The sequence below is a fragment of the Gordionus sp. m RMFG-2023 genome, chromosome 3 (genome assembly GCF_954871325.1).
Source record: "Gordionus sp. m RMFG-2023 chromosome 3, tfGorSpeb1-WG-v2, whole genome shotgun sequence".
NCBI lineage: Eukaryota > Metazoa > Nematomorpha > Gordioida > Chordodea > Parachordodidae > Gordionus > Gordionus sp. m RMFG-2023.
Genome location: NC_088777.1, coordinates 23,748,428 through 23,773,007, shown reverse-complemented (window position 1 = coordinate 23,773,007; position 24,580 = coordinate 23,748,428). Strand labels below are relative to the sequence as shown.

Genomic DNA, 24,580 nt, shown 5'->3' with positions numbered 1-24,580 from the left:
TTTAAACTAAAATAGGTTCTCGTTATATCCTGTAGTTTAATAATAGTTATATTATAATTATATAAGTTGATAAATTTTATTTAAAAAAGATTGTTTCAAATAATATCAATTTCTTTACGAGTAAAAAAAATCAAAAATACTTTAAAAAAATTTTGGCGTGTCTCCACACCGTCGCCGGTAATTTTTCATCGGCGGACAGGTCTATTCATATAACATAAAATTGATTAAACAACGTTTACCTGTGAAAATTTTTTGTAAAATATTTTCATCATAACAATTAATGTTTTAGTGTTTGAATTATTATCTTCCAGGTATTTATTTAGTGAATTTAAAATATGGACTAGATAAGTTATCTTCGATTTATAATCATCCCAGAATTTTAAATTCTTTACCAGTTCTGGTGCATGAGATATTGTTATTTCGGAAAACATTTTCATATAGCGCAAATATCTCAATATCTAAAAAATTATTTAATATTATTGTGAAATTTTATACCGGAATAATATTTTGTCTAAAATATTTTTTTGCAATAAATAAGGTGTTTGATTTAATAGTAGATGCAAGGTGGGTTCTATCGTTGTCAATCTTCATATCAGCAGGAAGTGCATTTAATTGTGTTAAAAATGTTTTTATATATCTACAGAAAGTATTTCCAATTTAATATAAATTGGTCAAATTAAAACTTTTTAAAATCTAATCTCATATCGTTAATGCCAGATATCCATGATTGATCTAAGGTTAGAGAAATATGTTGCAGAGATAAAATAAAAGATATGATAGCATCGGATCGTTCAAGCCAACGTTTTAAAATGTTATTGAACAATTGAGTAATGTGGTATTTAATCTTTATGGGTATCTATAATAAATTAATTGTATCAAATAATATGTTATAGCCAAAGATAACATACCGGTTGACGGTTTAAAACGTATAACCTATCTGTGTTAAATATAAATATAAGATATAATAAATTTATAATCTTACAGACATCATGGGATAATAATTCCAAAATGATGCCATATATAATGAATGGATAGTGAGTTGAACTATGAGCGAACCTTTTCAATATTGAATAGCAAATTTTGCGAATATACGCATAAGGGCTGCATTTGATGTATGATAGGAATATAGGAGTGAAATCTAAAAATAAAAATTTATGTTTTCTTAATAAAATAATATAAATAAATACGTAACTATAAAATGATTTATTACCAATTTTCCCAGAAACATTTTATTAAAAATATATTTCTGAATTATTTTAAATACAATATAACCAGATAAATCTCCATAATAAATTTGATAATTGTAAATTATTTTACTCAAGCCTTTAATAATAGCAACATGTAAATATCCCCACATCTATAATTTTAAATCCCAATAATATTACTTCAAAACCAATCCCTACATCTATCATGTTGTTCAGGCACAGGAACGGATAATTTATGAAAAAAAAGTCCCAACCCACAATAGTTGACATCCCAAAGAGTGCTCGTATTTTATTTTCATAAAAACTATAAATGACAAAAGTTTTTTATCTGGCACGGCCAAATTTGTACCCATCTCATTACCAATTTTATACTAAGTTAACCGGCCTGGCCCAGTTTTTTTAAACATAAAGCCTAACCCGAAAAATATGTATATGAACACCAAAATAAGCAACTATTTAAAATATTACATTAAAAATAGTACATTTGGATGATCACTTCTATCATATATCATGATTCATCAATAATCCAACCCAATAATTTTTTTGCCAGGCCCAGCCCAAATAAAAAAATTTCAAAAGTTACCCATCTCAACCCGGGCATTGTAGATACAATTATTTGTATCTGTATTTGTACAATAAATTTATTTATATTGCATTAAAATAAAATAATTTTATAACCACATCAAAGACCTTCATAGGCGCACAGCAGGCGGGGTACAGGCCTAATATTATTTTTCTAGCGGCCATGAGCTGAGTCTAGATTTTTTAATGGGCTTCGGTCTAAAATTAATTCATTTAAAACAGTTGCTAGCTTATAAAAAGTATTGTAACTTTTTTCTTCTAATAATAATAAATTTCAGTATTGCAAATAAAATAATTGCCTAAATATGCTGAACTATTGTTTTTTTTTCATTAAATACAATAAATTAAAATTTTGGATAAGGGTTTCGGAAAATATTTTGAAACTTATTATGGGCTTGGGATTTTTTTAAAATACTAAATATAGGCCGGGCCTTATCCTAAAATATTTTTTACTACGGGCCTGGGCTAGCCATGATCAAAATATTTATACCTATGATGATCTCTGACATAAATCTAGTTATTTAGCTACTTTATTTGGTATTAAATGAAGAATAATTTACATTTATCATTTTAGAATAAAGATAGTTTTAAAAGTTATTAAATAATTCATATTATTAAAATGCCAAATATGTATATTTTCTTTAAATCCAAACCACTTTTTTATAATCCCGGGACGTGCCGTAGTTTCGTTTAAAAATAAACCAGGCCCAAACTTGAAAATGTAAAACCCAATAGGAGACCATCAAAACAAAATAATACTCCGAGCTATCTCATGATCTTTTCACCTCAATTATAGGTATCGCCCTAGGTCATATGGCTCCCAAAGGTGTAGCCCTATTTTATGCCATCGGGAAGGAAGTAAACAGTATAGGGCAAATTTTATCAATAAAGAAGAGTTAAAAATTGAAGTTCTATTTTCATACATCTCCTAAAAATTTTTATTTATCTATTAGCAAGAAGATAGCAAATTCAGAACAGCTTTATAAATTGGAGTTTTTGCGAATTTTAAAATCAAATCATTTATATCCCACATCTTTTAATTTTGAAAAACATGATTTTCCCTGAAAGGAATTCCAGGATTTATGTACCTACCCTGTGAATTTTAGACAATTTAGTCATAAATTTATCTAAAAAATATAATATTAAAATTATTGTAAATTAATGATAGTCCAAAAGTTTACGGGAAAATTGCCTGGTATACACAGGGTAGGTACTCTATATATGTTGGAATATGATACAGGCATAATCAGGTCTTTCAAAATTAAATCCGCGCTATAAATAAATTAAGTTTTATAATGCTAATCCCCAATAACATATATTTTTTTATACATATTTATTTATAATTGTGCACATATATTTCTTATTTTAACTTTGTCAAAAATTTTGTAAATAAATAAAACGAGGCTCTAAATATATTTTAAAAAATAGATATTTTCATAGAAACTTAATTAAATTGTAATATATTAATGTTAAAATTGAGATTAAATGGTATAAGATTTATCTAAATGTGAAGATTAAATTAACATAGTTGCTAAGAGATGAAATTTAAAAATAAAGTTGATAATATTATAGATTTGGGAGATTATATACTGCCCTACTATATTGTTATGCGATCACTCGTATTTTTCATTGCAATTATTAATTTAAAAAATAATCATGAACATATTAATAACTTTATACAAATTACCAATATTAGTGTTGTTAAACGACTCGTTTTGAGCCTATTTGTAAAAACGGCTATCTCAATATTTCATCTAGAATAATATTACACAAGCCTGAAGATTTTGTTTGCAGAAGGAACAAAGGTTTGGACATTTATTAGCAAAATCTTGAGGCTTAGGCAATATTTTTCTAGCTAAAATATTGAGTTAACCGTTTTTAAATCTGCTCAAAACGAGCCAACAACACCAAATATTATAATGAACAAAATTTAACAAGACACAAATAATTGAGATGTCAGACAAAGATGCCCTAGTCAGAATCATAAAAATGACTTTCACGATAATTTTTTTGAAATAAAGGATATTAATATAATAGAAAATCCCTAGACGCGTTTTTTAAATTTATAAATACAAATGAGTATCTTTGATAATTTTTCTTATATTAAAAATATGTATTTAAAATTAATTACTACCTTGCCCTCAAGTGCTAGTGTTGAGAAATTATTTAGTAAGGCAAAACTTATACTTTTTGATCGCCGCTCTAGACTTGGGGATGATAGTATAGAAATGATTTTATTATTAAAATGCAAAAAAAATAAATTAAAAATGAATATTACCATAAATAGTTATTTTTATTACATAAATTATAGTCTTTTTACAAAAAATTTTTATAATCAAAACTAACTATATTTAAATATTTATAAATGTTGATTTTTATGTATTACTATGCAATTACATTATAAACAATAAATAATTTCTAAATTATTTTATAAAAAGTAGTCTAAAAAGTAGCCAAAACTACCTTTAAGCGTGCTACTTTTTTGATGGGTAGCGACATAGCGGTAGCGACCTATGTTTTTTGACAAATAGCGATGGCGGTAGCGCGCTACTTTTAAAAGTAGGGTTTAACAATTCTGCTGTTCAATTAGTTATATTTGGATGTCTTCTATTTTTAGTAAGGTCAAAATATATCACCAATAGTATATAGACTAGTGGCTAATTAGTGTGCCTTTCTGTCCAAATTTTCTCTTAATGAAATAATAAAGATCTCACGATCTTTAATATTTGTGGTTTTGTCTTAACCCATTTGAATAAAATAAAACTCAAAAGGGTTATAATTTGATTAAATTATAATTTTTTATACAAGACGATAGTAAATTTTAAAAAATAAGATAAACATCGGCGAAAATTTTGGTGATCTTAGTGTAGTGAGAGAATATCTTTATATATAATGAAAATTTTTAAAGAACTTATATTTTACTTATAATTTATAAAAATTAAATAAAAAATAAACATCATTATTATTTTTTTTAAAGAAATTTATTATTATTTTTGAAAATGAATGTAGCTAAAAATTAAGGATGGTCGGATATCAATGAGGTGTATATCTAGATTATTATGTGAATTTAAAATATAAAATAGCTTTTTTATATGATTATGAAAGACATGCCTTTGTTCTGGTTCCTTAAATATAATATTATATGATTATAGATATATACTATTTCTAAATACAGAGACTTTCAAAATAATTATACCTTTTAATAGATCCAGAGGAATTTTAAAAAATAATTTTGCCAGATCCTTTTCTAAATGTACACAATGTTGAAGGGCAATCATGATGAGTCTTGATATGGAGAGAAAAATAAATGATTCAATTTTGAAATCTAATTTCTATAATAATTTTGAAATATTTATAAAATATGTAAAATCTCTATAATTGATTCAGTGACGAACCGTCCATAAAGCAAGGAAGTATTCCTTCCCTGAAATTTTTCTTATATAAAATTCAAATAATATTTATACTATTTTAAAAAATTAATACTAATTTAACTTCATTAAAAAAAATGATTATAACGTTAAAAAAATTAATATTCTTTTTACTGCGTTAAAAAAAATATAACACTGAGGAACCAAATATAAAATTGCTTAAATTTTTTTAAGAAATAAAAGAGAAAAAATATTTTAATCTTTTCTTTTTTTAAATAAATATTTCTACTTTTTTAAAAGTAATAATTAATAATGTGTCTAATATTTGCAAAAATTTATTAAAAATATCATTTAGCTCAAAAAATTGATTATTGAAAATGGTAGACAAAAATCAATTTTACAAAATTTGAAAAAAGAAATAAAATCTTGCATTGGTAATATTCCTATCGATAAATATGAAAAATATCGGTGGCTCACGCGATGTAAATTTTTAATTCTCTATATATTGGTCATACCTATTATTCCTAAAGAAAAAGTATGTTTGGAATGGTAAAGGATTTTCGAATTCAATATTATTTGAAAACAGTTTACATGAAGAATCAACCATTCCTTTGCAGTCGATGATTCAATTAAAATCATTTGGTGAAAATCGAATTGAAAATATTATAGATTCGATGTGCAAACTATCAGTTGAGATTTTACTCAAAAGCAAAGACAAAATTCCACTTATTTATAAATCTTATTTTTTGAATGGTTTTTGACTAATAAAAATGAAAAAAAATTCCAATTGCTTCCCTATTACTAAACTTGACGCTTCGTTACTGGTTCTATTCGTGTCAAACATTAACATAGCTAGCTTTTCAATAGGTGGGTTGGAGGGCTCATTTTAAAAAGTTTTAAATGTTTGAAAGCTTCCTTTTTAGAGTTGAGCCCTTGCATCCCCCCGCAACGACATCACTATTGTTGAACATACTACATGTTAGTTATAAATATCAAATTTAATATTTAAATTGATTTAATTATAACTAATTTAATAAAGAAAAAGGATTAAAAAAAGGTCAATTTTGTATCTTATGGGGTACTCACAAATTTTAATAAATTGAAAGGGGTCGGCCGAAAATTTCGATTTTTTTACCCATTTAGCATGGAATGATCCTTATGCATAAGGAGACAATTTTTGAACCACTCATATTTTTTATAATTCATAAAAATAAATTATAATTGAAAAATCAAGGGTGGCCGAATATCAATGAAAGTATATTATATGAAGTAGAGGTCTGCATTGGGCGGGTTGATGGGCGGGTAAAAAAATTTTGAGAATGGGCAGATGGGCGAGCGGGTTAAAAAAATTTGAAACAATTGGCGGGTGGGTGGGTTAAGAAATTTAAACAATGGGCGGGCGGGTTAAAAAAATTAAAATTTTTGTTCAAAAACAAACTAAAGAAAAATCATAATAAATTAAATGATCAATAACAATATTTCTTTTTTTTATTGTACCAATCGTTTTTTTAAGTGAAGAACACTTTACTAGTTCTTCGACATCTTTATCTAATTTTTCTCACCATAAATAATGTCTCGTAATGGATTTCATTGATGTAATACCCGGATGTCAGGTATGCAATATATGCAAAACTCTTCTTTGAAGTGAGTACGGCTACGGAATGATTAATGTGTCATTCCAAAATAAAATACCGTCTTCATTTTCTATTTCATCTATTCATGTTCTAAAAGCTGTAATTCTGGTGCTTGATTTTGTATATTTGTACCATTTATTAATCTTTTTGTTGGCTTTCGTTCCCTCGTTGGATATCGGGGTTGAATTCCTTCTTGAATTGGTTCCATTGTTTCTACAATTTTATCATCTCCTAGCTTTATTGATTCGGTTTCCACTGGTTCTTCCCTTGTTCGTAGTTGATCGCCATGTTTTCCTACGATTTTTTCTTTTTCTTCTTCACTTTTCCAGGGTTGTGATGGCGGATTCCCCTGGTATACGGCAACACTTGGTATATCTCTGCATTGTTTTTGACATCCACAACTGTTTACTTGTTTTTTGATCCACCATATATAATGTCTCGTAATGAATTTCATTGATGTAATACCCGGACTTCTAATATGCAATGTATGTAAAACTCTTTTTTGAAGTGAGTTTGAAATGATTAATCTGCCATTCCAATATAAAATACTTTCATCATTTCTATTTCATCTATTTTTATTCTAAAAGCTTGTAATTCCGGTGCTTGATTTTGTATATTTGTACCATTTATTAATCTTTTTGTTGGCTTTCGTTCCATCGTTGGATATCAGGGTTGAATTCCTTCTTGACTTGGTTCCATTGTTTCTACTATTTTATCATCTCCTAGCTTTATTGATTCGGTTTCCACCGGTTCTTCCCTTGTTCGTAGATCGCAATGTTTTCCTACGATTTTTTCTTTTTCTTCTTCCCTTTTCCAGGGTTGTGATGGCGGATTCCCCTGGTATACGGCAACACTTGGTATATCTCTGCATTGTTTTCGACATCCACAACTGTTTACTTGTTTTTTGATCCACCATATATAATGTCTCGTAATGAATTACATTGATGTAATACCCGGACTTCTAATATGCAATGTATGTAAAACTCTTTTTTGAAGTGAGTTTGAAATGATTAATCTGCCATTCCAATATAAAATACTTTCATCATTTCTATTTCATCTATTTTTATTCTAAAAGCTTGTAATTCCGGTGCTTGATTTTGTATATTTGTACCATTTATTAATCTTTTTGTTGGCTTTCGTTCCATCGTTGGATATCAGGGTTGAATTCCTTCTTGACTTGGTTCCATTGTTTCTACTATTTTATCATCTCCTAGCTTTATTGATTCGGTTTCCATTGGTTCTTCCCTTGTTCGTAATTGATCGCCATGTTTTCCTACGATTTTTTCTTTTTCTTCTTCCCTTTTCCAGGGTTGTGATGGCGGATTCCCCTGGTATACGGCAACACTTGGTATATCTCTGCATTGTTTTTGACATCCACAACTGTTTACTTGTTTTTTGATCCACCATATATAATGTCTCGTAATGAATTTCATTGATGTAATACCCGGACTTCTAATATGCAATGTATGTAAAACTCTTTTTTGGGAGTTTGAAATGATTAATCTGCCTATCCAATATAAAATACTTTCATCATTTCTATTTCATCTATTTTTATTCTAAAAGCTTGTAATTCTGGTGCTTGATTTTGTATATTTGTACCATTTTTAATATTTTTACTCTTCTTAAAATTGGATTTTTTGCGGTTTCCTCTCTATTCTATTCTTGAAAGAATTAATGTGTCATAAATAAGATTTCTTATATATTTCACTGTTTTATTTTCACTTGTTATTCTATCATCATTTTACTCTATTAGGTTTCGCGATAAAGCATCTGCAATTATATTATTAGCGCCATTCTTGTACATTATATTATAATCATATGCAGATAATTTATAAGCCCGACGTAATAATCTTTGGTTTGTTAATGAGCTTAAATCTGTTATTACCATATATCTTTATTAAAGGTTTGTGGTCTGTTCAAATTTTAAATCTTCGTCCATACAAATAGTTATGAAATTTTTCTACGCCGTTTATATTGCTTTTGCTTCTTTGTCTATTGTAGAATAATTCTTTTCAGCATCTTGTAAAGTTCTTGAAGTGTAAGCTATTGGAAATTCGTTACCATTATGATATTTTTGCATGAGTACAGCTCCAAATCCTTGGTTAGATGCATCTGTTTCTAATATTAACTCGAGGTCTGGTTTATAAAACTGTATAGTTGTTCTGTTACTATTCCGAATAGCATGAAACGATTACAAAAATAGCACGGTATATTATTTTGGAATGGCAGATTAATCATTTCGCACTCACTTCAAAAAAGAGTTTTACATATATATAGTGCATACGGGACATCCGGATCTCTCTTGAGGAAGAGAATATACTTCAAACGGATATCCTACTTGAAACGACAAGAGATTTGCCAAAGCTATCAAGATTTGATATATATTTTCAAATAATAATATATTTAAATAGTATTTTTAACATTATTAATATATGTCAATCAATTGATAGTTGATATTTAGAAAAATAATATATATATATTGATTGTTTATTATCATTATTAGTGATATTTATTGAATCGCGGATTGATTTGGAAAATATAATTTTGAAAAAGATAAAATTAGATGGATAAGCATTGTTGTTTTTATTAGATAAAAAATATATATTTTGTTCGAGATTTGATACATATTTGATAAAAATATTTATTTTGAATTAAAATAAAGATTAAACAAAAATCGAGAATAAATTGAAATTGAAAAATATTTAAGTGATAAATATTGAAATACTGTTTAATTGAGAATAACATTTTAATTAGCAAGAAAAATATTGGCAATTCCTGCAACTAGTGCTTCTTCTGAACGAGGATTTAGCATTGCTGGAAGGTTTTTAGAACAAAGAAGAACGTGTTTGAATCCAGAAAATGTCGATTCATTATTATTTTTGCATTATAATTACATATAATATCAATTTTATATTTATATTTATTTCATAAATATTCTATATGATCAAATAAATTGACCATTTAAATTGAATATTTTTTTATGCTTAAATTAATTTCCTAAATTATAAACTATGCTGAATTTTTATTAGATGCTTAAAAATTGAAAGAATGGCCATAATTAAATTTTATAAGTGGACTTGGGTTAAAATTTTTTATAAATAATGGGCGGGCGGGTAAGGAATTTTCGGGCGGGTATATATTTTTTTGAAAACTACGGGCGGGTTAGGCGGGCAGGTTAAGTTTTTTTTAAATATTGGGTGCAGACCTCTAATATGATATTTGGATCTTTTGCCTAAGTTATAAAAAATTTGTGGGATCAGTCCCTTATCTTTAAATTTAAAGTTTTTTAAAATTAGAAATTTATAGGTGAAAAAATTCCTATGGAACTGATTAAATAATTTGTTAATTTCTGAAATTTTCTAATTTTTCTAGATTCTGCGAAAGCAATAACATAACTCGCCATAATTTCTTTTTCTCAAAATAAAATAGGGCTAAGAATTGAATTAAGCTAAAAATATCGATGTGTAGCAATGCCTTAAACTATAAAAATAAATTTGAATCAAAGCTTTGGTTTTTGAGCTGAGTTTACTTTATTTTTTTAGGGTCAGTCAAATGGCATAACTCGCTATGATTTCGTTTTTCTCAAAAAAATAGGGCTAAAAATTAAATTAACGTAAAAAATGTAATATCGATGTGTAGCCATGCTTTAATTAATAAAAATAAATTTGAATCAAAGCTTTGGTTTTTGAGCTGAGTTTACTTTAAAATCTTTTTTAGGGTCAATCAAGGCCCGGCATTTCTAGACTATGCAAAATAACAAAAAATTTAGGAAAAGCCCGCAAAATGACGCAAAAGGTACGCAGGGTTTTAGAAAAGCAGGCAAAATGCGCAAAAAGTATGCAAAATTTTGGAAAAAGATGCAAAATTAAAGAAAAGGTAATTTCAGAAAGCAGGCAAACAAAAATATGATTCCAACTAGTTAAGTAGTTTTTTTAGTCTTTTTTTTTAAATTTAAATAATTTATTTATAGATTTTTCTATTTTTGAGAACTTTTATTCGATTTTCTTTCTTATTACCACATCTTTTGACTTCTTTTTTTCATTCTAACTTGGTCAGCCTTTCGAAGATTATTCGATATTCAATTTGAAACTTATGAATATGAATAAGAAATTATTTGATTCGATAATTAAATCGACGAATAATAATTTAAAAAAAATTAGACAATAAATAAATTTAAACTATTCATACAAATTATTCATAAATTTTTTAAAATCGTAAATTTAGTATATATTTGAAATATTTGTTAATTTTAGAATTATTTGCAAATATTAGTAAATTAAATTTTTTTAAAATAAAGCCACTCCATTATAATTCATATATTTTATTTTTCTGTTACTTGCAAGATTATTTTATTTGATTGTAATAAAAAATATTCTTGCTAGAGAGCATCTCTGATCTATTAAATGAATATAGAATGAGCAGGCCTGAATTTATGATACAACACTAATTCTTATGTTTTTAGAAATTTTCTATATAATTAAATCCTAAGCCTAGCTGAATCTTTTTGGCCGCCAACAGATGTTTTAAAACGATTTATAGACTATGGAATCCAAAGAATTCATTAAATATTTTTATAGTTAAACCTTTTCCCTTAATCTAATCAAAACTTGTTATAATTTGTATGACCCTTTACCTATATATTTGAGACTTCTTTTGAATGTTAAAAATCTCTAATTTTTATTAAGCTTTCCTTTAATGATCAAGCCCTTTTCTTGTAAAGGATTTTTTATAATATTCTCTATGATTCTAATAATGTTATCAATTTCTTTGATAAAAATTCAGTATATATTGATAACAAATCTAGTTGGAGAAATAGAGGTTTGTTAAAACCTTACTATAAATTGACTAGGGGAGACCGGAAATAAGAAAAATGAATGAAGAGGTTGACTGGCCAACCCTTCAAGCTTTTTATTTATTGGATTATTTTTTTTGTGAAAATTTGATAACCAATATCGCGTTCAACATTTTTTTGTCTGATGAAGAATAAACATATTCAAATTATAAATATCTTATGTAGATAGGATCCTTACACTTTAAATAATATAAAAAATCAAAATTTAAATGCTTAATTTATCAGCCTACAAAGAATCATTTAATAATAATAAATATAGAAAGGTAATTGTTGTAGTATGTCAAGGATATATTATATTTTTATATGAAAAAGAAATGATGTCAAAGGTATATTATATGTTTATATGAAAAAGAAATGAGGTCAAAGATATTTTTGTATTTTATTTAAAAGAAATAATAATAATTTTTTTTACGATTCGAAGATTGTAATTTATTTTTAGATATATTTTGATTTGTAGAAAAAAAGAATAAAGTTTTTGTTAGTTATTTTTTCCGTAAGTCTACAAAAGTTAATAAGTGGTCATACTCATAATAATCATAATGATTAACTTATTTTGACCAAAAAAATGAATTTCAAGACGTTTTAATTTAAATTTTATTTCATAGATTAACTTTCGTGCTATATATTAATATTAAATTTATTGATTAAAAGTAATCTTTTACTTGCCAAGAGCAAAAACATGGTTACTTATCCCTGGCCTCCCCTACAAAATAAGAGGAATCCCTTTATTACAGTCACGGATTGTATAGAATAAAAAAAATTAAAATGCATTTCTCACATGTTGAATATCAAAATATAAGGTCAATAATTTGATGTAATATCTAAAGTGTGAGAGGACGGATTCTTTGTAGAGATCAAAATGATTAATTGCAACGTCTATATAACTCAACTTTGAGCTGAATTGATAGAAATATTGAGTGAATATATGCCGAACATAAATATCAATGTTAATTATTTCTTTAAAAGTATTTTCAAATAAAATATGATTATAAGTGATGATCACATCTTCAAAAATGTTATCTGTCTTATTTTTGTGATATTCTTTATCGATCTAAAATGGAGGAAAACATTAAATAATGACTACTGAATAAAACCTGGGATGGTGTCGGTTGGTGATGATTGATACACAATAAATCTTCATGAAGGGTACAAAAGCTTTAGAATTTATAAAATAATTAAAGTAATAAAATATGAAATAAGATATTTTAAGAAGGCTTAGCCCATTTATTTTAATTAAAATTAAAATATGATAAACCAGGGATATGCATCTGCGAAATTTTGTGGTCAGGTTCGGTTTAGGTTCAAATCAGATAACCATCATGAACCCGGTTCGATTCAAGATGGTTTCAGTAAAAATAAAGGTTTATGTTCGGTTTTGGTTTTAAATTTCAGTCTTTAAACCAATCAAGATTTAATAATTATGGGTCTGCAAAAATTTTAAAACCCGATAAAAAATTTCCACGACATTGCAAGGTACATTGAAATTTTTATAAATTTTCACTGTAACGAATTGGTTAACACTTTTAAAATTTTAATTAATTTTCACTGCATCGAATTGATTTGTACTATTTAAATTTTTAATTAATATTGGAAACTAAATAAATAAATAACTCAAATTAATTTTACAAGAATTTTTATGTGATAAACAAAATGAAAATAACTTACTATAATGATTTCGAATTTAATTTTGATTGTGTTTTTCCGTGGGTATAAAAATAATTGGATAATTCAATGATGTATTCTAATAATTCTTTTTCCAATGATTTTGGAAGAAACTGCTTTCTAGCAAGTTTTAAAGACAAAAAAAAATTTAAGCAATGAATTGACAAGCGAGAATGAATCATTGTTATATAACTGTAACTTTTTTTCAATTGTTCATCATCATCATCTACATTTACAAATAAAAACAAGTTATATAAAAATATTATTTACCTATAAAATTGTTGGTTAATTCTATGAAAATTTTTATAAATTTTTCAACATAATGCCCCTAAAATTCGATATGTAAAATATATTTTATACATATAAGTAGAAAAAAATTTAAAACTTCGTTTTTCTGTATTTTCTCATTTTCATAACCCGATATCACCTTGTCTTTTAACAAAAATTTATAAACAGCCATAATAAATTTCAGCTGTAAAATCCATTTATTAGAATTGGTCTGTGACTTTTGAATGAACATTAAAATTTCATAGAAACATTCGCATATAATATTATAGTTTTGGCCATAATAATTATCATTTTTGAATATGAATAAAAAACTTAAAAAAACGCTAAATAGATTTTAATAATATGATATGATTAACTTGGTCGAAATATCTAATAAATCATATAACAATTCCAATTTATTTTCGTCATAGTTTTTCAGGCATTTTAAATTTATTTTGATATTATAAAATACTATGTTTCTAATTCTTGAATAGGCATCATTCGTAAGGTTTAATTCAGTTGATAGAAAAGAATCATTATTATTAGCATCATATAAATCAATAATTTTCAAATCATCATTCAAAAACAAAAATTTGAGGTAGTTTTGACTGTGTAAAAGTTTTTGAGAGCATTTTAATCGTAAAAAATTGTGCCATTTATCACCTTTTAATAGTAATTAATATTATTTTGTTAAACTATATTCAAATTCCAAAAAATCATCGTTTATATCATGGGAAAATGTGCACCGGAGACAGCTATTAAATTATTACACCGACGGTTGTCGAGCTAATAGCCACCTAATAAATTAACGGCGAGCCTGTAGCTAAGTATTTAAAAAATTCTATTAATTAATTTAAATACAGTGTAAATCATCGTATCCCACTCCTATTTTTATATAGAAATAGCTATCCAATACACAAATTTCAAAAGCAAACAATGATTGATAAAAAATGGTATTTATTAAATAGTTAACGACATTTTAAATTTAAACAAGCCCAGCGGTGGTGTCCAATTTAATTTCCGGATTTTTCGGCGTGGCCAAAATTACCAATTACCGATGAGTAGCCGTTGGCGCAAAGCATCGGGGTTCTGGGACGGATTCGGATAAGGATTCAAGACTCATTTTACCCGATACCGAATTTATCCATATATGATTGATCTCTCCAAAATTAAAGTAAGTATAAAATAATAATAAGTAACAATAATTAATTATATTTTGATTTTCCGAATTTGAAACTTGTGCAAAATATTATTTTGGGCTGGGCCGGACAATTTTTGAAAAATGTTTTACTTTTTTTAAAAACTTTGAATGATGAAATTTATGATTTTTCATAAAAAATAATTATGAGCCCATTTAAAAACTGAGAATTAATGCTCGGGAAAAAAATTAAAAGCTCAAAATATTTTATGCTAAGAAAAAAATACTGAATGTTCAGAATTATTCTAATGCTCAGATAAAAAACTGAATTTCCCCCCCAAAAAAAATTAATGAGATATAAAACTGAAAGGCTCAGATTAAAATATGAATCGCTCAGGAAAATATATGAAACAAAAAAGTCGCTTATTTGCTAAGAAATATTATTTCACTACTTATTTTTAAAATTTATATGATTATAAATTTTAAATAAAATATAAAACTGCCGGTTACTAGAGCTACTTTTTAAAATGGAATCTTTTTAAATATGGTAATGGTTAGATGAAATTGGAATAAAATTAAACATTCGAAATAGTATAACTTTCTCCAAAACCTTCCTTGAAATATATTTTTATTTAAAAAAATTTTGATTCAGTTTTATTTAAAAATAACAAAAATTTTTAAAAATACTATAATAAATCCATAAAAACTTTCCCTTTTCCTAAATTTTATTATTTTCTAGATATTGGTGTCATTCATATAAAGGATAAATAAATTCAATCAAACATTTTTGTTTATTTTACTCTCTATTTTTTATTATATTAACTTTAATTTATATTATGACCCCCCCCCCCCAATTTCATTTGAAGATCTGGAGTTATAACAATTAGATCAATAAATCTTTCATTTAATACCCCCCCCCTCCTCCCGCGATAACCAAGATATGGAGGTTAACAGAGCAATCAAAATAAATTTTAGTTCGGTTCAATTATATATTTTAACATTTTATTTGTAACAAATTTTATAATCTTGATCCCCCTCATGATTTATATGAAGCGAATGATTAACAAAATAGTTCCTTTTATTTTGGGCACCATAAGAGATATTATGTTAGAATGTTTTCCCCTTCCCTCTAGGTTTTATTTAATATTCATGCCGAAATATTATGTTAGAAATATTTACCCCCCCCCCTCCACACCTCCTCTTAGAGAACTAGATCCGATGACCGAGTTATGATTAATTTTAATAACACTAAAAAACCTTCTTTCATCTCATATCCTTGTCGAGATATATAAAAAAGTGTTTACCTCCCTCTTCTTTATCCTAGGAAGGGTCTAGAGTGATGATTAATTTCAATAGCACAAAAAACTTTATTAGCCCTTGTCGAGATACTTTTAAAATACTTTTCACTCCATTCCCAATGATCTTGAGGATAGACCTAGGTAAATTAAATATAATAGCTTTCATTTAATACACTTGTCGAGATATTTTAAAAGGGTTTATACCCCCCTTCCCCGTGATCTAGCTTCGAAAACCTAAATTGATGATTTTACCATTAACAGTTTTCAAAAAAAAAAATTTCATTCCCTTTCATTTGATACTCTTATCGAGATAATTTTTAAATAAAGTTTGTACCCCATCCCCCACCCACCCTTAATCTATAACCTATCCGAGGGTATATAGATAATAAAAGGTGTAAATAAAATAAGCAATTAAGCGAGATGCACAAAAACATAAAAAAAGTTTAAAAATAGCAAAAATTTCTTAAAGATTTTGTATATCTTCTGACAAATTCAATAAAAAAATATAAATATAAAATTTTACTTAGCAAGCGCTTTGATCTTAAGAAAAAATTCTAAGAAAATTAGTAAAATTTTTTAGCTTGTATTTATATTTCTGAGCAATTATAAAAGAGTGTTTCAGTTTTTATCTAAGCGAAATAATATGTCTTAAAAATCTTAGGGCTGGGCAGAACAATTTGTGTAAATATTTTATAACCAAGTCAAAAAATTTACAGGCTGGACCGGAACACTTATTTAAAATTCTTGACGAGCATTCGTTCAGAGCTGATCTCTAAAGGTTATTACATTATATTATTTTAATTTTTTGGTTTTGTAAAAATAATATTGATTAGGCTCATAATTAATAAAATGATATAAATTATTACTGCAATTTCATATTTTGAATTAAATTACTAAATCCTATAAGTGTTAAATTTTTTAATTTTATCCCATATTATCTTCTATCAGTTATTTTGTAATAGATCTATTATAAACATAGACTTTAATAAATTGAATATTATTTTAAATATATTTTAATTTAGATCCGAACCGGTATCTGGTAGAGCCTAAATCTTCACTTAAAACTGGGAAATTCTATTAAAATAGTATTCTTTTTTATAACGAATTATTATAAAAAATATTTTTTTTATATATTCTTTTATATTTAATGTGAAATTAATAAAGTAAAGGAGACCGGAGTTATATTTTATCCTTAAAAAAATGAAGTCATTTTGAATGTTAATCCTATTAATTATTTCTTTATATTTTTTTACAAAAATTTCAATTTTATTTACTAAATGTGTAATATCAATAAAAAATTTAATAATATGAAAAAAAAATAACAACCAATATTTATACCGATTTCTGGTGGACCAATTTACCATATTATAAGGTATGTTGATTAGTAGCCAATATTATGTAACCCTGGAGATTTTGCCCATAGAAGAATGAAAGAAATAAAGAAAAGGAAAGGTTTGGACCTTTATCCATAATCTCACATATTATTTTGACTAAAATCTTAATCGACCGTTTATAAAAATATGCCCAAATCGGCCCGACGAATTAATGTGCAATTTATTTATTTATTTATATTATAGGTATTGAAATTATAAATACACTAATTGAAAATAAAATTATAAATTTCCAGTGTCATTAAATATGAGAAATTTGACATTCCAATTATCATGGATAAAAAAGTATAAGTGGCTTATCATGACATTGACTTAAAAAATAAAAAAAAAGAAGATTTTGTCCGACTAGATTCGTGGAAAGACAAGAGTCCGTGAAACTCTTAATTGAACTATATTATGTTGTATCTGCAGCACTAGAATTTTATATATCAAATCTTTTGCAGTCTATTATTAAACCAAAATTTTTAATATCCATTCAATTTGTTAATTTTTTTAATTTAATTATACATATGATTTTAGCAAAATTCTATAAAAATTTGATTTAGATTTAAAGGAGGTTATGAATACCGCAAAGGATATTGTTTAAATATTAACAATTATCATAGAGATTGTGGATGAAAAATTCCATAAAATATATGAGAAAGTAAAAGAGATGCTATAATATGTTTGAGATTGAAATTTACCTAGAGTAGTTTCTAGACAATCCAAATACTCAATATTGATGCATCTACGATTAAGGATTTTTATAAAATAAACATTTTTATTCCTCTTATTGGTACCTTTTTATTTAAATTAAAGGAAAGATTTATTAGTCATAATTTTATTTTAAAAGGCTTTTATTTTCTTTTGCCGGTTGAGTGTAAACTGTTGTTTACGCTTGAAACACGAGAGGTAGGAAAATCTCAGTTTTATATAATCATTTAGAAGGCTCATATAAGTTTTTGTGATGTCTGATTTTCATAAATCTTTACAGAATAGAGAATCTTTTGAGACCAAAAAATGCTCTGTAGGCCCTTAGATTCCCTGTATTATCAAAACATTATTAATTATTTTAGCTACATTACCAATTAGTACCTACACTAATGAAAGGCCTTTTTCAACTTTAAAAAGGTTAAAAATCTATTTAAGAAATACTACCGGTGATTTAAATGGATTAGCCCTATTAAATATTTATATGGAGATTATTCTAGATAAAAATTTGATTCTAGATGAATTAGAAAAATCTCAGAGAAAAGTAGACCTCTCTTTATAAATTCGAATCAAAATGTTAAACGACCGATTTGGGTCAATTTTTAAAAACTGTCGATTATGATTTTTGCCAAATAATATGTATACCTTATAATGTGATAAATTGGTCCACCAAAGAAATCGGTATAAATATTGGTTGTTAATTTTTTTGATATTATTAAATTTTTTATTGATATTAATTATTTAGTAAATAAAATTGAGATTTTTATTAAAAAAAATATAAAGAAATAATTAATAGGACTGACTTCTATTTAATCATCCTTTTTTTAATACTAATAAATTTGTAATAAAAGCTGTATTAGATACGCGTCGAATTGTCATCGCGCTGAATATACGCTGCGCCGAATTGTCGCCGCGCTGAATTGACGATGCGCCGAATTTTCCACGCCGAATTGACGTGATACCATAAAAAACAATTAAGGATTATAAAAATATAGAGCATATATATATAAATTTTAAACAAACAGAATAAAAATTAAATTAAAAGATCGATTTACTTGCATTGCTATATGGAACCATGAAGCAATGCAATTACTTTGATGAATAGCTATGGTAATCGCTTGTTTGAAATAGAAGACTTCATTGCGATCGCCACTTATGGGTTAATTTTCTTGCTTATAATGTGATAAATTTAAGGAATTCCTTACCAAAAATAACCAAGATTATTGGTTGGTGACAAATGGGATAAAAATTACGTTAGCGATGTCTGAATATGTTTATTTCAGTATTTCTGCCAATAATTGCTAAAGCATTTTTGCTAGATCACACCAAAAAATTAAAAGATCAGAAGACAGGTATTAGGCTGACACCATCGGATCTTCTGTCTAGGGTATTGGGGATGCTGACCCTTAGAGCTATTGAGATTAAATTATTTGTTTGTATGCAGTGGGAGGCGATTTAGTATATCATTAGTGTCCTTTAGAGTCAATTGGTAAAGAACAATTAATACATCTATAAGGAAGCGATATATCCAGCTAAAACGAAGAGAAATAGCTAAATGAAATTCTTCATTAATGAGAAGAAGACCGAGATTTTCGCTTAGTGTAAATTCAGAATAGCTTGGGGGAGATATTGTTCTAATGAATCATTCGATAAATCAACGTAGACACTAAGGGAATATCCCATGCTTCCTGAAAAATGGATTCTGCTAACGCTAGGTTGACAATTGTCCACCCATATGATAATAGGGTTTTCTAGGTCAATCACATGATCAATTGAAATTAAACTTGAAATGTTTAATCTTGAGGAGGAGAGGTGGGGAGGGCGGAAACCAATCCCACCATTTTTACATGGAAGAGAGGTCTGAAGCCATAAAGTATTATTTTTCTTTACATATATCTATGTTAAAAATTAATATTTAAGAAAAAAAATTATATTATTGTATTAGCTTAATATTTAAAAAAAAGAAAATGTAAGAATTATGAGGGGGGGGGGGCATTTAAGCCTTTCAGGGTTCGTGTTATAGCATCTGACTCGGTCCTAACAGTTAAAACCCGGGTCGAGCTATAAAATTAAATTTAGTGTTCTGCTTCGCGTAACGGCTGAGCCGGTAAAGAATATAGTACTTCGAATTTTTTTGAATGACTTCGCATAACCTCGAGATTTATTCAAAAAATTATAAAGTTATAAGCTTTAAAAATTTTAACGCCAACTAATTGAATTAATTAAATTTTAATTGTAAATTTATTTTTGGGACGGTTAAAAAATATATCTACTTTTCATTTAGTTAATATTAAATATCTAATATAATGAATTTACACAATATTAATTCGTATAAGGTCAAAAATGAGAAATTCAAAAAAGGGTTAAACTGGGAATATTACATATATTCTAATCTACATTTAAGTAATTTTTTTAAAAAAACTCAACTGATAAATAGATATTAACTTCAAGATTTTCTAGAATATATTCCCAGTTTTTCGCATTTTGCATTTCGCGTTTTCAAACTTTATTATTGATTTCATATATCTTTTTTTATGAAGGTACCGAAAAATCAGATCACAATAAATAAGGAACAAATACAGAAAATTTAAAGAACTCGGAGAACTGGAAGGCTAAACATTTCTAAAAGAGGTCCCATACTAAAAACTTTTTTTTAGAAATGTCTCAAGAGACTTTAGCCTCCTAATTCGTCCCTGCTGACCATGAGTATATTTTGCTACTTGTATGATGTTATTATAACTTTATATGGTTTAAAGTAGAGATGCACAAACCCCAGTTTTTAGCCGAAGCCGAGAGCCATTTCGATACCAAATGAGTTAATAATGTAGTATATTTATTTTTAAAAAGGGCAGATATAAGCGCAAAATTATATACAGAATTTATATCTGATAAATTATAGATATTTTGGTATTAGCAATTATCAATTATTAGTCACCAGTACTAATAATTTACTAAATTTTGGATGTTTAATAATAACTTAAAGATGAATTTTATCATTTTTTTATAAAAATTACCCCACTACCCTTTCACCTCAAAACAAATTCCTGGCTCCCCGCTTGTCGATAATATTATATTTAATAAATAAGGATGTGAATTACTTAAGAAAAGTATGGACCAAATTTCTCGAATAAAAAAACATAATCCTAAATAAAATTGCCGTTCTAGAACAGTTTTAATTTTTTTTGTCATTTTAAAAAATATTTTTATTTTTCCTTATTGGTTTATTAAATATAAAAGTGATTTATTTTAACAATATAAAATATGAATAATATAATAAATAATACAAATACTTTTAAAAATGCTTTTTGACAAAGTTTTCGTTTTCATATAATGAAAAATAAAAATAAATTAAAAAAGAAAAAGAATTACAAAAACTAAAGTAATTCCTGTAGATAAATATAATAAAATATACACAAAATTTTACTTAAAAATTATATGAGGGTAAGGAAAACTTAAATATTAATAAAGGCAGGTCCGGAATACATAATACTTAAAAAACTGGTCCAGACTTCGGCCATCAAAAAAGCGGTCAATCTTAGACCACTAGGACCAGACTGTAGATGTGATGTTCAAATGTAATACGGTCATCAGAAAAATAAATATTTATTAAATTTCTTTATTAATAAATTAGTGCACAGTAGAGGACGCTTCATTCCGTTTTTTAACAGCTATCAAATATCACTTAAATGTGGCTATACAATATCCTAAGTTGGTTTTTTCTATTAAAAATTTTTTAATGATAAGATTATATACAAATTTAATGACAATTTTATAAAATTTGACAAAATGGAAAATTTGTAAAAATTGACAAATTTGTAAGAATTGCGATTTGTCTCTTTTACCTTTCTTCATTTATATTACATGTATATTATTTTGTTATAAAAATTTTTTAATGGAAATATTAAAGCACGCCTGGTATGTTCAATCTTATCATAAATAAGCAATAAACAGTAATTATATCTATAATTATATAAAAATGAAAGTAAAAAATAATAGTAGTCATCTTCATCTGATGATGCCCAGGAATCTTTAAATAATTTAAAATTGAAACATATAATTTCGAAGCTTGCTTTTTTGTTTGATCAAAAAGGCCCTCAAAATTGTTGATTTGGGGCTTTCTTTGCTAATAAAAGCTTGATGAGGGATTTCGCCTCATTCCCGAATGAACTATTTATTTATTTTTTTAAATAATTTATATAAATTTATTATGATTTTTGAGTATTAGCCACTGGTATCGGTTAAAATTGGATGTTTCGGGCTTTTACAGATACTAACCGATAGTGCATCTCTAATTTAAAGTGTAGGGTTCTGAGTTCGTTGGAATTCGATATTTGTCCCATGCTGATTACTTATGATCTTTATATTTTATCGATACATGATTTATATCAAATAATCCTTTTTCCCATTTACTTATGTTCACATGAGCAAGTTGCAAATAAGTATTTAATTGAAAGTCACAATCGTATAATAAATTTAGTATCTTCATTTCACCAAAACTTTTCTATAAAAATCTTATAAAAATGTTCAATATAAAAATGAATACCTTATGCGAATAGATTTCCATCAATATGTTACAAATATTTTTTAAAGTAAAATTTTTTTTCTCGGAATTGTACATGACTAAAAATTTGTATAAGATTTTTCTAAAAAAATGGTTCAGGTAGGAATCTTTATTTAAATCATCGTTTTTTAAAATATCTATTTTATATTTTAAAAATTTAAATGCTGAGTAAGCTTTTAGAGAGGTTCCAAGATTACTATTCATTATAATTCGTACTAATCTAATAATATCTTTTTTGTGACATTTCATTTCATCTACTTCACTAAAAAAACAACTAATACATATATAAATTAACTGGTATACGTTAATATTGAGTAATTAAAATTGCGTGAAACGCTAAATAGATCGCCAAACAGCACCTCTAATTCTGTTTTATTTCCTAATGATTCTTTGGTCAAACTGGTGGAAAATTCTTTGTACCAAATCAAGTATCCATTTATGTCGTCTAAATTCAAAAAACATTCTTCGACCTAAATATTGAAAAAAAGTATTTGCAAAAAAAGAATAACATTTGAATACTTCAGTACAAAGATATTTCAAATATATTTTCACATAATTTGAATTAAAACTCATAATAAAATTTTGATTCTTGTTTGAAGTAGAGTTAATCTATTAATTGAAATTAAACAGTATAACTATAATAATGTCATTACTATTTTTAATCCAAAAACTTCATAGTTTACGCCTATATTTATATCCAACTTTTTTTGATGACTTAAAATTGAGAAGATTTTGTAAATACTTGTAGTGCATTGCTTTATACATTCTTCAAATCTTTAATGAATTTAATATAAAATAATTTGAATAATGAAATTATAATTAACTATTATTTGAACAAATTATTCTTTCTAATCCCTTAATTACTGTCCTTCACGCTTTTCTATATCCTTCCTAAAAATGTTAGGACGTTGCGTTAGTTTTAAAGATGGCTTCCTTCCATTTTTTATTTGGGAGACCTCTTCTAGTTCACCTTCAGCTTCCAACAAATTATTTTTTTTCCAGTATATACAGCCAACTGCAACCTACCCTTCTCCATTTTGGCATTAATTTTAGTAATTTTCAAGACTTCCCTAATCTCTTCATTCCTAATCAAATCCAATTTAAAATAAATTTTGGAAATCCCTTTAAAAAATATAAAAATAAGAATTTCGATCTAAAAAAATTGAAGGCAAATGTGGGGTATATTATATATAATCTATATAAATAAATAGACGACAAATTTTTCGGGCTTAGAAATGCAGCAAAATGGGTAGTAAAAAAAACATTTGATAGGTATTTTAAATTTTTTAGGCTATTAATATTTAATTTTGAAGTTTTTTATTGATTCGAGCAGTATCAGGATTTTAAATTTTTGGTCAGTTAATAAATAATTTTCCAGTTTTTTTATGGGAAGTTTTATTTTTTTACATTATTTATTTTAGATGCTAATAAATAAAAAAGTGGAAAGCAATATACTGCAAGAATTATCTTCTTTATATGATTATGTAACATCAAACATATCTCAAATTTCCTAATGATGTAAAATTAGAAATAGAAATGATTATGGACATTAACAAAAATAAAATTTAATATTACTTCAAATAGGAAGTTTTTAATGAGCTAAGGGATTTACAGAGTTGTTAAAGTAGCGCGCTAACTTTTTTGGTAGCTATAGCTAATAGCGGCTACTTTTTTTGTAATTATTTAATTTTTTAGCGCGCTACTTTTTTTGAAAGTAGCTAAGTAGTCGCTACTTCGCTACTTTTAAAAAATATAATGAAGGTAAGTATAAACATGAAAATTTAAATATAATATCATAATTAATTATAATTTTTATGATTTATTATTTAATTTTGAATTAATATATAATTTCAATTTGTAATTTATATTTTCCTTTGTATTATAAACCGAAATCACATGTTAATAATTTAAAATGTCATCGCCTATGGATAT

General features: G+C 26.3%; 2 protein-coding genes across 5 annotated transcripts in view; both read right to left on the bottom strand.

Moving 5' to 3' along the window:
• The window catches only part of LOC135926034 (uncharacterized), a 68,680-nt gene extending 67,890 nt beyond the window's left edge, over positions 1–790 (bottom strand). For all 4 annotated transcript variants that reach the window (XR_010571773.1, XR_010571774.1, XM_065461685.1 and 1 more), the window contains exons 1-3: positions 684–790; positions 496–637; positions 240–458 (exon numbers count right to left, since the gene is read on the bottom strand). Coding sequence is in view for 2 of the 4 variants with exons in the window: in XM_065461685.1 (XP_065317757.1) it covers positions 240–458; positions 496–637; positions 684–703 (381 nt within the window). In the remaining 2 variants the exon portion in view is untranslated. The remainder of the gene's footprint in view (positions 1–239; positions 459–495; positions 638–683) is intronic.
• A 97-nt stretch (positions 791–887) lies between these two features.
• LOC135926818 (uncharacterized) overlaps positions 888–24,580 on the bottom strand; it is a 74,664-nt gene continuing 50,971 nt past the window's right edge. The window contains exons 16-29 of the mRNA XM_065462748.1: positions 23,302–23,422; positions 23,168–23,257; positions 22,952–23,118; positions 22,631–22,910; positions 22,498–22,588; positions 13,948–14,233; positions 13,689–13,902; positions 13,574–13,631; positions 13,307–13,529; positions 12,736–12,796; positions 12,420–12,692; positions 4,984–5,119; positions 983–1,138; positions 888–937 (exon numbers count right to left, since the gene is read on the bottom strand). Of these exons, the coding sequence (XP_065318820.1) occupies positions 888–937; positions 983–1,138; positions 4,984–5,119; positions 12,420–12,692; positions 12,736–12,796; positions 13,307–13,529; positions 13,574–13,631; positions 13,689–13,902; positions 13,948–14,233; positions 22,498–22,588; positions 22,631–22,910; positions 22,952–23,118; positions 23,168–23,257; positions 23,302–23,422 (2,206 nt within the window). The remainder of the gene's footprint in view (positions 938–982; positions 1,139–4,983; positions 5,120–12,419; positions 12,693–12,735; positions 12,797–13,306; positions 13,530–13,573; positions 13,632–13,688; positions 13,903–13,947; positions 14,234–22,497; positions 22,589–22,630; positions 22,911–22,951; positions 23,119–23,167; positions 23,258–23,301; positions 23,423–24,580) is intronic.